Source organism: Argentina anserina, chromosome 7 (genome assembly GCF_933775445.1).
Source record: "Argentina anserina chromosome 7, drPotAnse1.1, whole genome shotgun sequence".
NCBI classification, from domain to species: domain Eukaryota; kingdom Viridiplantae; phylum Streptophyta; class Magnoliopsida; order Rosales; family Rosaceae; genus Argentina; species Argentina anserina.
Window position 1 is genome coordinate 19,825,728 of NC_065878.1, and position 12,597 is coordinate 19,838,324.

Here is a 12,597-nt window from a genome sequence, read left to right on the forward strand (position 1 = left end):
AGCCTACTTGAGTCTACATTCTACAAATGCTGTCATGCTGTAAAACCTCGTTCGTCAATCTCAAGCTTACTGCTAATCAGCTCCGAACAGCTGAACTCATAGTCTATTTTTAGAGCTTCGTACAACAGTCGGAAGCTTCTGGATTCAACTCCATTTCAAACCCAGATCATTGGCTTTCTCCACCTCCACCTCTCAAATTCCAGCTAAGTGGCCGTGCTGGATCGTCGACGACGATGAGCAGAACCCGGGTTTCGAGGAATCCAATCGCGTTTGTATCGGTGGTGGTATTGGTTTGCTGCTTTGTAATACTCGCACTCACAATGCTGCGTCTTCCAGATCCAAACATGAGAGCTACCACTCATCATTCCCACAAGCTAAAGATCGGGAAGTTCGGGGAGATGATGATGGAAATGTTGCCGGACTATCTAGCTTTCACTGTCTTTCTCCCATCGGAGAAAGCTTTCAAGCGCGACCTGAGGCTGGACCCGAGTGACAGTTTCGTCGGGGAGAAGATGAATGATACTTATGCAGTGGTGTCCAGAGTGCTGGGGTTCTCCGCCGTGCCAAGGAGTATTAGTTCCGACTCGGTGGCGTTCGGAAAGGAGATGTCGTATGATTCGATATCGGGGTTTGTGCTGCATGTATCCAAAGATGAAGATGGAAGGCTGGTTGTGAATGGGGTTCGATCGGAGAGAGTTGATCTCGGGAGGAAGGGGAGTGTTGTGCACGTTATGGATGGAGTTCTGATGGATGCCGAGTTCAGGCAATCGGTTCAGTATGATGGTGAAGAAGATTGATAGGAGAAAGTGAAACTAACATTTTGTCTGTAACGCAAATAGAGCTACATAAACACGGAATGTAACATGGCATGAATTGCAGTTTCAATTGTATAATAAAATGAGTTTGCATCGGACTAGACCAAGGGTTTCATAAGGTTAAGAGAACATGGATAAACAAGGTGTAAAAAGATGCAGATTAAAGTACAAGATGGTTTATCAATATTAATAGATAACCCGGACATCATTGTTCATAAAGCACCATCGGGCAAGTTCTATATGCATTCCTCCAATTCAAACATGAAATACATCTGGATAGAACTGAAAGTCCGCATTGCATCCCTTGAAAGTCGTAATTTTAAACTCTTCTAGCTCGCTGCGGCTGGTACAGTCACTTGTTTAGAGTCTTCTGCCTTTTCGTGCTCCTTGTTCTGCATCTGAAATATGCCATAAAGTTTCAGTCATAATATAGGTAGGAAGCAATAGGGGAAGCATAAAATGAAGACTCTGAATTCAAGGGAATTTTTATCTTACTTTGTTGTTGATCAGGTTGTGAAGAGCAATAACACTTCGGATGAGGGAGGAAAGATAGATGACCAGCATCATATCATTTGTTTTCACTGCAATCACAACATCAGCATGAATCAACAGTAAGAACACGGGCACTTGGGAAGGAATCAAACAATCAAAAACAAGTCGTGTAAATAGACAGACAATAATAGCAGTAAGGTCGCTTTACCTGCAAAGCCCTTAATCAACTCAGAAACATTAAGATTTGGAAGTAGATTGAACACATCCTACAAAAATTTTGAACAGCAATGTAAGAATATGGGGAAGTGTGATGATGACACATCACAAGTCATTCAGGCGAAATAAAAGATATATAACCAAGCTAGCAACTAAAACATCACTGAAGTACAGAGTAATAGCAATTCTAAGCTTATAAGTCAAAGGTCTACCTGTAGGTGGTACAAAATCTCATGATTCAATGGGAGTTTCTCATCTATAACAAGGTCTAGATAACTTCGAATCTCACGGAGTCTTGCATCCAATCCCTTCAAAGCTGTGAGTTTCCCAGTTACCTGTACACGACATGAAAATTAAGTATCTTGTATTAGGGTAACTGGAAAGGTTTGAAAAAGTGAATATCTGGAAAGGTAACTGAAAATAGATAAAACAAACCTCTGTTGCAAGAGTGCTAATGGTTGTATCCTTCACATCCCTAAGCAAGTGCTCCACTCCTAAAGAAGGTAACAAATTATAAGAACCAGAAATCCAGAAGTACATAGTCAAGTTAATAACCACCCACCCATGACCAAAATCAATGTCAGTAATCGGTGCAGGAAATATAATAGATGTCCTTCTCATCAAATGGACATACCAATTTCCTCAACTTCATGTGCAGCAATTTCAGAGGGCACGTGAACGAACACCTTCTGGCTTTTCTGGGTAGCATTCTGTAATTACAATGAAATAAATTACATTTCTATCACAAAATAGACTTATGGACATAGCAAATCAAAACATCAGAGGCCAAACCCCAAGATTACAATGTCTAGCAGCCTAGCAATACAAGGCAACACAGCAGGGAAGTGTAAAGATTGTAATCAACCTCTTTAACTTCCTCAACAGCACAGTAAGCCTTTGTGGGTATTCCCAGCTCCTTCGGTTGGACATCAATTATGACCAAGACAGGATTTGGAACATAGCTACAAACCAAAAGTAAAGCAACTTAATATCAAATAAATAAGGGATATAAATATAGAGATCATAGCATGAAAGGAGACAGTCACTCTTGCTGCTAAATGCAACTATTCTTTTGTCTAAAGGTTCGAACTTTATTTAAGCAGTAGGCATAATGGAAGGAAATAAAAGGAGGGAGTGTGCTGTGATTTGTATTTGTTTCGTTACAGGGACAGGGAGGAGAAGTACAAATATACTAATAGCCGTTGAAATCTAACTAGGTTTTATCTAGCTTCAAGTTTAACAACATCAAACTCACACCTCAGTTGTAGAATGCTGTCCCTCCAACTAAACTGTTATCACACTAAATATTAAGACCAAGGAAAACTACATTGTATATGATTGATTATCTTACTCGGTAAACAAACTGTGAACATCCAAGTCATTTTCTCGCAACTTTGGGCCTGTGCTGTACCATCCCACAACATGCTCCTTTGCTGAAAGAAAATTCTTTGTCAGTTTCCATCATAGCAGATAGCACACATATCTTGTACAGCACAAAAACACATAAAGACAAATATGATCCTAGTACCGTTGATTCTTTTCGACATAGAATACATGGCTTCATGGTAGTTGTGATCAAGGAACCAGATACTAGGGTCCTTGTCATCTTCTTCAAACGGCACTGTGGAAAAAGATTCAAATTTTATATCAGTCACAACTCACAAGTACTGTGCTTGATATGGAAACATACAAGATCTACAAAATCAAGATGTGAAAACTAAGAAACCTTCTATAAGCTAACCAAGACACCAAAGCTAAAGTAGCACAACAGTAATGCATTATAACAAAGACAGTCTAATCAACCTGCAATGCAACATCCAAGCAGGCTCGTCATACCGCTAAGAATCTCATAAATTATGTTCATTTTTACAATTCTACGCACTATTAAAGCTTTCAACAGCACCAAATTTCATGTTTATGCTACAATGCTTCGATTCCGCTAGAGCTCAATTGCATGTCTACACTCAATTAACTCTACAAATCGTATCGATGCACGAGTATCATAATTTTTCAGCTGAAGCTCATAGCAATTGTCAAAATCACACTAAATAGCATAACCTAAACACAAATTCAAAAGAAACAAACAAAAATTTCCGCACAATAAACAATCTACTAACCAAAACTGACCTAATCAGATCCAAATAGGCGAAATTAAACTTTGGAAAAGGAGAACAACGAGATCCAAACACAGTCGAATAGCAAAAGCAGAAGCGAATAGTCCGAGAGAGAGAGAGGATACACACTCACCGGCGTAGCTGTTGCTGACGTCAACGGTGCCGCGGTAGGAGGAACCGAGGAGAACGCCGACGACGCGCTTGCGAGTGTCCTTGGCGACGCGGTTGTAGTTGTCGACGATGCTGAGGAGAACGAGAGGGTGGACTATGACCTTCTCAATCGGCCTCGCTGAGATTTGCTGCGTTTTAATCACATCCATTTTGGATTTCGAGTGGCTTCTTCTCCAGGAAACCTCAACTTCAGTTTTCACAGAACTTCAAAGACTCTCTCTCTCTCTCTCTCTCTCTCTCTCTCTCTCTCTCTCTCTCTCTCTCTTTGCTTTCTCAGTTTCTCGCTTTCTTTCACCCACCCAGCCTCCATTTGTAGTGAAGCTTGAGTTGGGCCTTTTTGGGCCAGTTGTATTGAATAATTGGGCTCCACTTGCGACGATGCTTAGTCAGAGGTTGGGCCTGCTTTAGACGTCGGGGTGTCATCAGTGTTTTCTTTTTCTTATTTAAAATGAAGTATAGATAGATTCAAGAGGTTTAAGTAAGTTTGGAAGGATTACCTCTTCAAGTAAGCTCTGTTATATGTGAGTATCGTGAAATGTTAAATGTAATTAAGAGTATACACTTTATATATCGAACCCTAATTTTCTGATCCATTGTTGACGGTTTCGGGCGTAATAAAGATATTGGCAAACAAAAATTGCTGGATGATCAACTACAAAAATGTACGTTAAACAGTGTTTAATGGGGTCAACTTAAACTCTTGATTCCATTATGGGTCAAGTCTCACAGTTGACTGATTCGATCTGAGAACATGAACCAATAGGTTGTGGCAGGGTGTGGAAATTAGATAGAGATTAGCACATGAAAATCAAAGCTGGAAGCAAACCCTAGGTAAGTATGGGTAAGACCGTAAGACCAAGCCAATTGTAAGACAATTACATAACCATCAGATTACATTAACACCTGAACATTTATGCATTCCAAGAAGACATTTCATGTGTGTGGAAGCGAAATCCAATTTCCAAGCATTCACAGAAACAAGAATCCAATCAACAGAGTAATTCACAGAGGAATTTGCCACAAAGTTTTCTGAGCAGGGAGAGGAGAATGTTCAAGACTAGTGCTCAATATATAATTTCAAACAACAAAACTTTTATGAGAAATCAGTTTCATTACTTAAAATATTGATGAGCTACAAGTTTCGTCCCTTTCTCCGAACCTTTCCTTTCTGTTCATCATGCATGCCAGTTAACCCCAAGTTCTACGGCCACTGGCCGGCTACAGCGTACTACTCGATCATAAAGTTCAAAAGAAGCTTAAGCGTAGATCCAAAGGTGGATGATGATCCATTTCTCCCCCAACAGTATTGTAAGTGAAACCTCTAGTACTCTCTTTGCACCAAAACTCATTTGCATAAAATCTCAGCTTCTCTGCTCCTGATTCATTGAACGAGTTTATCGGGAAGAGCTGAAGCGTCTCAATCACTCTTGCAGGCTCCGAACTCAGTTCAGTTATCACTTCTGAAAAGAAAATGGAACATATGATCGAGTACAACATCATCATACAAATTAAAGAAGAACATTGATAGAAGGAGCTCCAATTAGCATATATATAGAAATAAAAACAATTAAGTACAAGAAAACTTTCATGTGAACTAACTTACCTTTTGGAGAAGAAATCTTCTCATGATCTGGACGGATGAACTCCTTGTCGATATCAATGGAAACTTTGCGGCGCTTCTGCCTCTCCCTGGCTTTGTGATTCTGGAACCAGTAGAATACATTCTTGCTCTCTATCTTTCCATAAAAGCTAAGTTGAGTAGAAATTTTCTGAATCTGATCAGTGCTAGGCGTTCGGAGTCCAGACCTGAACAGGTCCGTCAAAATTTCGACCTGTTCAGTAGTAGGATTCCAACGGCCACACTTGTTATTACCACCATTACCGCCACCGCCACCGCGAATACTTTTTTTACAGAACCCTGACATGCTTTCATCCATTTTCAGCTTCAAATGCCTAGAAAGAAGAAGTCTCCAAGTCTCTGCTGCTTCTCAAACTTTCATTCTGAGCTTCTGAACTAACTGCGTGAACCCGTGTGCATATATGATACCCTAAAGCTAGCGACTAGTTCAATTTAATAATCTTTATTCCTGTATTGTTTATGGAGTAGGTTTTGGTCTTGATGTTTTATTGAAATCAGCTAACCTATGTTAATTAATTTCAGTCTGCTTTGTTTTTAGGGAATTTGAGATTGAATTATATGGATTTGTTCGAACTTATATATCTATTCCCTGGTTTTTGTGCACTCTAGATAGAGGAACATGCGCCAAAGCTGCCACTATTCAACATTGGTCGGCGAGAAGAGGCAAATGAAATTTTCATGACTACTTTAACTTAGTTAGAAAGTCTCTTTCAATTCATGTATATATGCAGTTGCAGCGACACAGATCGAAGTGTGAATTAAATTGAGCATATTGCGTTCTGCTATCGTTATTTCATTAATACTTCGTTGAGCCATAAAGTTAAGACGTTCGGACAACTTCCCTTACAGAGGTCATCATGACTATAGCAACTCGAAAACGGTATGATCTGGCCAGCGAGTTCTGCATCTCGACCTCTAAGAATAAAAATTGATCAGAATTATCAGTGCACATTTTAATTTCTTCATGACTTCATTCGTTCATTGCTAGGGTTTTGTAGTAAAACATGGATATATATTCTACTATTATTAATGTTGTTGATCTTGAATTGGGTTTAGTTTTGTAATTCTCATGCATATATATGCTAGCTTCAGTAGACTAATACGGCAATAAGGCCAACACCACAAGGACATGGGAGTAAGCCAAGCATGACCATATTTAATTCAGATGGTGTCTGCTAAGAAACATATTGAACAGTCCCAAACCTACAGTATTATCTTAATTGGGTGATTCAGCCAAAAGATTAAATGTAAAATCGATGCAAGTGAAAGTCAAAACTACACAGTCTGATTCAGATTGGAGGGTTGTGATCGCAGCAGACTGACAAAGATACTGAGTTAGGTTGGTTGACGCTCAGTCAAGCAGTGTAGGATGAACCTCCTTAATTTTAAGGATCGGAGGTTAACGGAATGGGAACATAAAGAAAGGGACAGTTAAACCATCAAATTGAAATTAGATCCTGATAAAAGACAACTCAAGATCGGCCAAAAGGGGGAGACAGATTGGATTTTGTTATGTCATGTGGCTCCTTGTCGTAAGCAAATTACAGTGCCCCTTTTCCAGTCACCTGGTTTTGCAAGTTCATGATTTTGATTTCAAACTTATAGAAGTTTTGGACAGAAGCTTCTCATTTGATTGAAGGTGACAAATTCTGGGAGCGATCAAAAGTAATAGGTGAAAAGTTTGTATTTTGGGGCTTGTCCCTATACAGGTAATGAATATCATGAGGTTTGAAAAGATAAATGCGCTTGATAATATTAGGTTTCCTTAACTGTTTGAAATTTTCATGCTTGGTGAACGTACCTGTACGTGTAGGTTGGATTACCTTATAAGTCCCACGCCTTAGAGGTTTAGTGCATTCTTAAAAAAGATTTATATTGTTACGAATGTGAAACAACAGTGAACAATATCAAATCATTCCGTTTTTACGTTTAGCTAGCTTTGTTCAGCTACATATCTTTCATCCTCTTGAGACTTGAGGTAATTCCGTAATTGAATTCATCGGCCAAATTGTCTAATTGAGGAGATGACTACATATCAAATCCCGCTCTCATATCATGATAAATAATTCCTAAATAAAAGCTCGTGAACTTGAAATGCAATATTTTCAACATTGTAAAGATAATATGGTTTTTGATCACCTATTTTAAAGTGACAAAATCCCAAGGAAAGTCTTCGAGCATGCATGGTTTGGTCTGAAGATGTGGAATAATGTATAGAATTGCCAGTCAAGATCGAAGAGCAGTAGTGGCAACTTGTGCTGTTTTGGGCACTTTGTACAATTCCCGAAGGATGTTGTTCACGATGAGCAAAATATTTGTCTGTTTGCACTTGGAACACAATAGTTTGCTGACTGCTGTCTGTGAATGAATCTGATCTAACTCCTAGGAGTCCCATTTTTGAACTAGATTAAACAAACATAGATAGATTCACCATATAGTATGCAGGCGATCGATCGATGACTATAATAACATGATCACCAGGACACTAAAATTATGGTACTTGCGCACTAGGGTTTGCTGGGTATTTGCCTCTGCCAACCCATCATCAGTATCAAAACCTTGAACATGTCTCTTAATGGAAGAGCATAAAACAAAAAGGCCTTTCTGAGCTTTCTAACCTTTGATGAATCGATCAGCTGTATTCCCCTTCTTTCTGAGAAAGGAAATCGATTGACTAGGGCTATACATCATATACGTACTGTTGACTATGAGAGGGTTGAGGAACCTTGGGTATCCCAGGCTCCAAAACCTCATAAATGGCCGTAACTTGACGGAACGCATGCTTCTCGATCAATGCATGTTACAATATAAGATCAATGAGCGAAGCCAAACTCAAATTGATCGAAATCAAACATTTGAATCTACCAGTTGTACGTATATATTAATAGTAAGTTCATAACCTAATGAGTGAGTAAATTGAAGGGTAAGAACTCAGAAGTTGGTAAAAGAGCCATGGTGTCTTGTTTGTGTGTCCTTTGTAATTGTCCATCCATCCTAGCTACACAAACTTTTTGAACTCGATCATTTCTATAAAGATAGTAAAGAGAGTGAAGGTGTTAATAATATAGATGAGTTAGAGTCTTTGAGACATGAGAAAGATGTGAGAGATTCGAGAAGTAATCGTCTTCGTTTGCTAGAATTAGGGCACGCGTGAAATCCAGGCCACCCACTAGAAAATCTTCCCCTTCTTTTCGATTTTCTTGTCTCCATTGCCATTGCTGCTCATAATTTAAGCACTCAGCAGAGGAGGATTAGTGGAAGCTTCACTGCCATTATCCAGACAAAAAGGCCAAAAGCCACCAATCATTCCTAGTTTATACGTTATAAAAGGTTTATTAGTTGTGAAAGAGAATATGGTTTTTGGGGAAAGCCAGTGACTGCTGCCTGCTGGCATGCATGTCATTTCTAGCAAATTAGCACTTTGGCTTAATAGTATGCTCTTCTGCGGGAACATCTTTATGCAACTAAACTAAATGGAAATGCAGGTTGCTTAATAGTGCGCTTTGGCGCTTAATAGTATGCACTTCACCTTAAAACTTTACGAGACTAGGTCACGTCTCAAATGTCTATAATGCGTAGCCTTATTGCACTGCGCGGAAAAGTTTTTGCTTTAGTATATATACTTGGGTGTTGATCCACCATGGTTAAAAACTAACCAATATTTTCTGTGTTATCGATATACGTCCATAGAAACTGTCTTTTCCCCGATAAGACTGGGCTATCATCCAACCCCATAATCACACCTTGTAAGTTCTTATAGTTTATGGCTACTGTCAAGATTTTTTAAGTTCATATGATCAGGCATATTATGAATACAGGAGGCTACTGTCAAGTGTAAAGTGAGACTAAGGATGCTCATGTCTAGGAAGGCTAAAGGTGTCCGAGTCCTGGCAAAAGGTTTCCAAAAAAGCAAGAACAGTTAGGTATGCCGGCATTTACTCCAGTTATGCCAATTTGGTATTTTACCATAATGTTCACATGCCGTCACCATCTCTTTTGGTGACTTTCTAGCAAGTCACTGATGTAACAAAGGCTTCAAGTCCTTAAACATACAAAATGGACAAAAAATAGATTCGTATTCTGTGCCACTTCTGTTATTAAGATGTGGATTTGCTGATTAAGAACCTGAACATTAGAGAAACATACACCATCTCTGATTTGAATTTGCACTCTCAAATCATCTCAACAATTTAGGCAGTCAAACAATAAGAGGTCATGTTCCTAGATTTAAACCAGAAGAAATTCTTGATAACATTGAAATCCCTACCTATATTCAAAATAAAACAAAAGTATTACAACCTTCTCAGAAAATTATGGCCACAGAAGGCCATATATCACTAATAAGACTTTGTATGAAAAATTGTTTTGGGACATAGATCTTCTAAGTGGATAGGCCTTACAGAACCTGAGCAGCTGTGTTCAACTTTTCAGCTAGGGTAAGCTGTGTCCTGGTGATACTCGACAAATATAACAAAAGCATATTGTCCTGCAAGCAGAGATATCATAAAAGTTCAATATGTTGAAAGTTTCATGGATATGATTAAACTACAAAATTGAAAGCGTATTCATTTTCTATAATGTAAACTACTCATTATAGACAAAACAAACAGAAAACACTACATCATACCTGCAAGCTGTCATTCACTAGCTTATCAAAAACTGCTGGAGACAATTTTGGAAGAGATTCTACAGCATCCCATAGAAACCGCCCTACATTATTATCCGGTGCAACACGTCCCTCCTGAAAAGAAGATGCTTGTGTCAACATTGAAGAATCACATTCGTGGACAAGTATGCCAAGATTGATTGACAATTTTCAAACTTACATCAACATTGTCAACATATTTATAGACATCATCAATTAAAGCAAGTAGCCGCTCCATTGAGGCTTCCATTCCTTCCAAATCAGTTGGAAGCTTGTCAGTCATTGTTGGCTTGAGAATATCAACTGCCATCATAAAAAATATATGTTACACAACAAATTGACATAGAGCTTGAAATCCAACCATCATATGCATAAGTACTTAAGTTCAACCACTAGACTGATTCCGAACTAGACCCATGATCCTATTTCTGACAGACAAGAAAAAAAAAAAGAGAAGCACCCATCTTGCACCATCACATGCAAAAGTACTTAAGTTTAATACCATGATCTAATGTGTGCACATATATGCATATATAAATCCAAAGTCTTCCCTATAGAAGTCCTTATATAAGGGCTAGAATATGACCTGCTTGATCATATATAGATAACTTAGATTCACCTGATCTCAATACATGTGAGGAATCTATATTGTTGGATAATGAGAGGAGATCTGGCCCTATTTTGATTTCTTTGCATGTATAGATACATATACATATAATAAGTGTTCGTTATGCAAAGCACAGCTCAATGCCTTACAAAATGCAATAATATTACGTGCATCCATACATATTTCAACAGAACTCGGGAAAAAAATGTCCTTTCAGGAAGTAGACCCTTGTATTTTTACAAAAGATTGAATGCCTCATTTCGACCAACTGAAGTGGGTATAATCCCACACTGAAGTTAACGTGTTGTGTTCATATAAGCGAAAACATTTATCAACAAAACTAATGAAAAAATGAAATGTGAGATAGTTAAATGTCTTACATCCAACTTGCTCAGCTTCAACCATGCGAAGATCAAGAGGAATTTCTTGAAACTGTGCTGCTAGAGGAAGTTGACGATCTCCTTGCCTTTGCTTTGTTTCTCCAAAAGACAGAGACAAATTTGATGAAACATATGCCTTTAGTGCACCCTCTCCATTACTGAATCCCGTATCAACGGTCAAATGAACTGGATTGGGAACCTCACTAGAATAGAAGTCATGGATTAACACACTACAACCAGTAACTCCAAGACCAGTTGAGTACCTACAAAAATTGACAAAACATGAGAATACAAATATAAAATAATTAAATTGTAAAGACATCAAGGAAGCGTGAATATGTATATTTCATACTCTCATCCATTTCTTTGTTTACCGATTCTTATTTTGTTGTTTAACTGACAACATAAATTGCACTGAGGAAGAAAGATGTATCGGAAATTATTATAGGCATAACAAGAGTAAGTTGCACGACAACTGTCTGGGTGACGACTAGCATTTCATATATTAAAGAAAGGACAACAAAAAGGTTTCTATAGCAATATAACTTACCATCCAACAATGACTTCCTTAGGGTTCACCTTTTGCTGAGATATCAGCATATTGTGATGGTAATCAATATCCAAAGCAACCTGCAAAATAGGCAAAACAAAAACTCTCTAAGCACCTTCCCAACATTCTCAATATGAAGAAGTAACAACAATTGTAACAAGACACCACTAAATTCCCATGGTTTAACAAATTAATTGCATCTACTGTATCCTATAGTACTAATGGATGTTGAATATTGTTCAAAATTTCATCAACAAAACCTACGAGAAATAACAAAATTGCTACCTCCCCTAGCTTTAGCTACATTACACTCTTCAATTAAACTCATTCCTCTCTTTCTCTATGCATTTTCAGCAGTAACGTCACCACATGTACGATTTTTACAATTTCAAGAAGGAAATAAAAACATTTCTAAGCTAACAAACCCTAATTGTCATCTTCACTCTTCAATTCAATTCATTCCTTTCTGTCCAAGTACAATGTCAAAAGTATCTTCACCACATTCGTAACTATTTTTTGTGAGTAGATAACTAGATAATGATATTAGCAACCAAAGCCGAAAATCGAAACCAGCAAAATCAAATTGAAACCATATCCAAGATCAATCAATTATTCAAAAGCCTAATCGAACATATCAAATCGGCCAAAATTCTGTCAACAGATTCAATCAAATTACACAAGGTTGATAATAGAGGACCTGCTCGGAGTTCTCGCTGTGAGGAACGGCGTAGGAGTTTCTGATGTCGACAGTGCCATCGGGCAGGACGGAGCCGAGGAGCGTGCCGATGACGCGCTCGGTCTGGTCAGGGCGGCGGACGTAGCAGTCGCAGATGTTGAAGATGACGAGAGGATGAACCTTGGCCGTCAATGTCGGCGAGAACTGTAGCACTGTGCGCTCGGTCTTCGCCATTTTTCTCTCTCTGAAGCTTCGGTGGAGCTAAAAGAGAGTGTGAAGCTAACAGAGCAGA

General features: G+C 38.6%; 4 protein-coding genes across 4 annotated transcripts; 1 reads left to right on the forward strand and 3 right to left on the reverse strand.

The window, feature by feature from the left end:
- The first annotated feature begins 59 nt into the window (after window positions 1–59).
- LOC126801683 (fasciclin-like arabinogalactan protein elcF) lies at window positions 60–848 on the forward strand. Its single transcript, XM_050529110.1, has one exon. It carries the CDS (start codon window positions 234–236, stop codon window positions 795–797), a length of 564 nt encoding a protein of 187 aa, XP_050385067.1. The 5' UTR covers window positions 60–233; the 3' UTR covers window positions 798–848.
- Window positions 849–975: 127 nt separating this feature from the next.
- Window positions 976–4,052, reverse strand: LOC126801682 (26S proteasome non-ATPase regulatory subunit 7 homolog A). Its single transcript, XM_050529109.1, has 10 exons — window positions 3,771–4,052; window positions 3,052–3,144; window positions 2,875–2,956; window positions 2,389–2,485; window positions 2,158–2,233; window positions 1,959–2,017; window positions 1,736–1,858; window positions 1,516–1,573; window positions 1,311–1,396; window positions 976–1,213 (listed from the first exon to the last, which is right to left on the reverse strand). The coding sequence occupies exons 1-10, from the start codon at window positions 3,955–3,957 to the stop codon at window positions 1,145–1,147; spliced, it is 930 nt and encodes a 309-aa protein (XP_050385066.1). The 5' UTR covers window positions 3,958–4,052; the 3' UTR covers window positions 976–1,144.
- Window positions 4,053–5,053: 1,001 nt separating this feature from the next.
- On the reverse strand, window positions 5,054–5,745 carry LOC126803750 (WUSCHEL-related homeobox 5-like). Its single transcript, XM_050531494.1, has 2 exons — window positions 5,412–5,745; window positions 5,054–5,268 (listed from the first exon to the last, which is right to left on the reverse strand). The coding sequence occupies exons 1-2, from the start codon at window positions 5,743–5,745 to the stop codon at window positions 5,054–5,056; spliced, it is 549 nt and encodes a 182-aa protein (XP_050387451.1).
- Window positions 5,746–9,636: 3,891 nt separating this feature from the next.
- Window positions 9,637–12,597, reverse strand: LOC126802418 (eukaryotic translation initiation factor 3 subunit F). The gene is made up of 6 exons (XM_050530042.1): window positions 12,327–12,597; window positions 11,630–11,709; window positions 11,080–11,342; window positions 10,274–10,395; window positions 10,075–10,188; window positions 9,637–9,933 (listed from the first exon to the last, which is right to left on the reverse strand). Exons 1-6 carry the CDS (start codon window positions 12,537–12,539, stop codon window positions 9,844–9,846), a joined length of 882 nt encoding a protein of 293 aa, XP_050385999.1. The 5' UTR covers window positions 12,540–12,597; the 3' UTR covers window positions 9,637–9,843.

Excerpts from the sequence above, each read along its gene's own strand:
- LOC126801683 (XM_050529110.1), top strand. The coding sequence starts at position 234 with ATGAGCAGAACCCGGGTTTCGAGGAATCCAATCGCGTTTGTATCGGTG.
- LOC126801682 (XM_050529109.1), bottom strand. The coding sequence starts at position 3,957 with ATGGATGTGATTAAAACGCAGCAAATCTCAGCGAGGCCGATTGAGAAG. Across the intron at positions 2,957-3,051 it reads TATGTCGAAAAGAATCAACG|CAAAGGAGCATGTTGTGGGA; the intron begins GTACTAGGATCA and ends ATTTTCTTTCAG. Across the intron at positions 2,018-2,157 it reads ACATGAAGTTGAGGAAATTG|GAGTGGAGCACTTGCTTAGG; the intron begins GTATGTCCATTT and ends TACCTTCTTTAG.
- LOC126803750 (XM_050531494.1), bottom strand. The coding sequence starts at position 5,745 with ATGGATGAAAGCATGTCAGGGTTCTGTAAAAAAAGTATTCGCGGTGGC. Across the intron at positions 5,269-5,411 it reads GAAGATTTCTTCTCCAAAAG|AAGTGATAACTGAACTGAGT; the intron begins GTAAGTTAGTTC and ends TTTTCTTTTCAG.
- LOC126802418 (XM_050530042.1), bottom strand. The coding sequence starts at position 12,539 with ATGGCGAAGACCGAGCGCACAGTGCTACAGTTCTCGCCGACATTGACG. Across the intron at positions 10,396-11,079 it reads TGAAGCTGAGCAAGTTGGAT|TTGATATTCTCAAGCCAACA; the intron begins GTAAGACATTTA and ends TTATGATGGCAG. Across the intron at positions 9,934-10,074 it reads TAGTGAATGACAGCTTGCAG|GACAATATGCTTTTGTTATA; the intron begins GTATGATGTAGT and ends CTCTGCTTGCAG.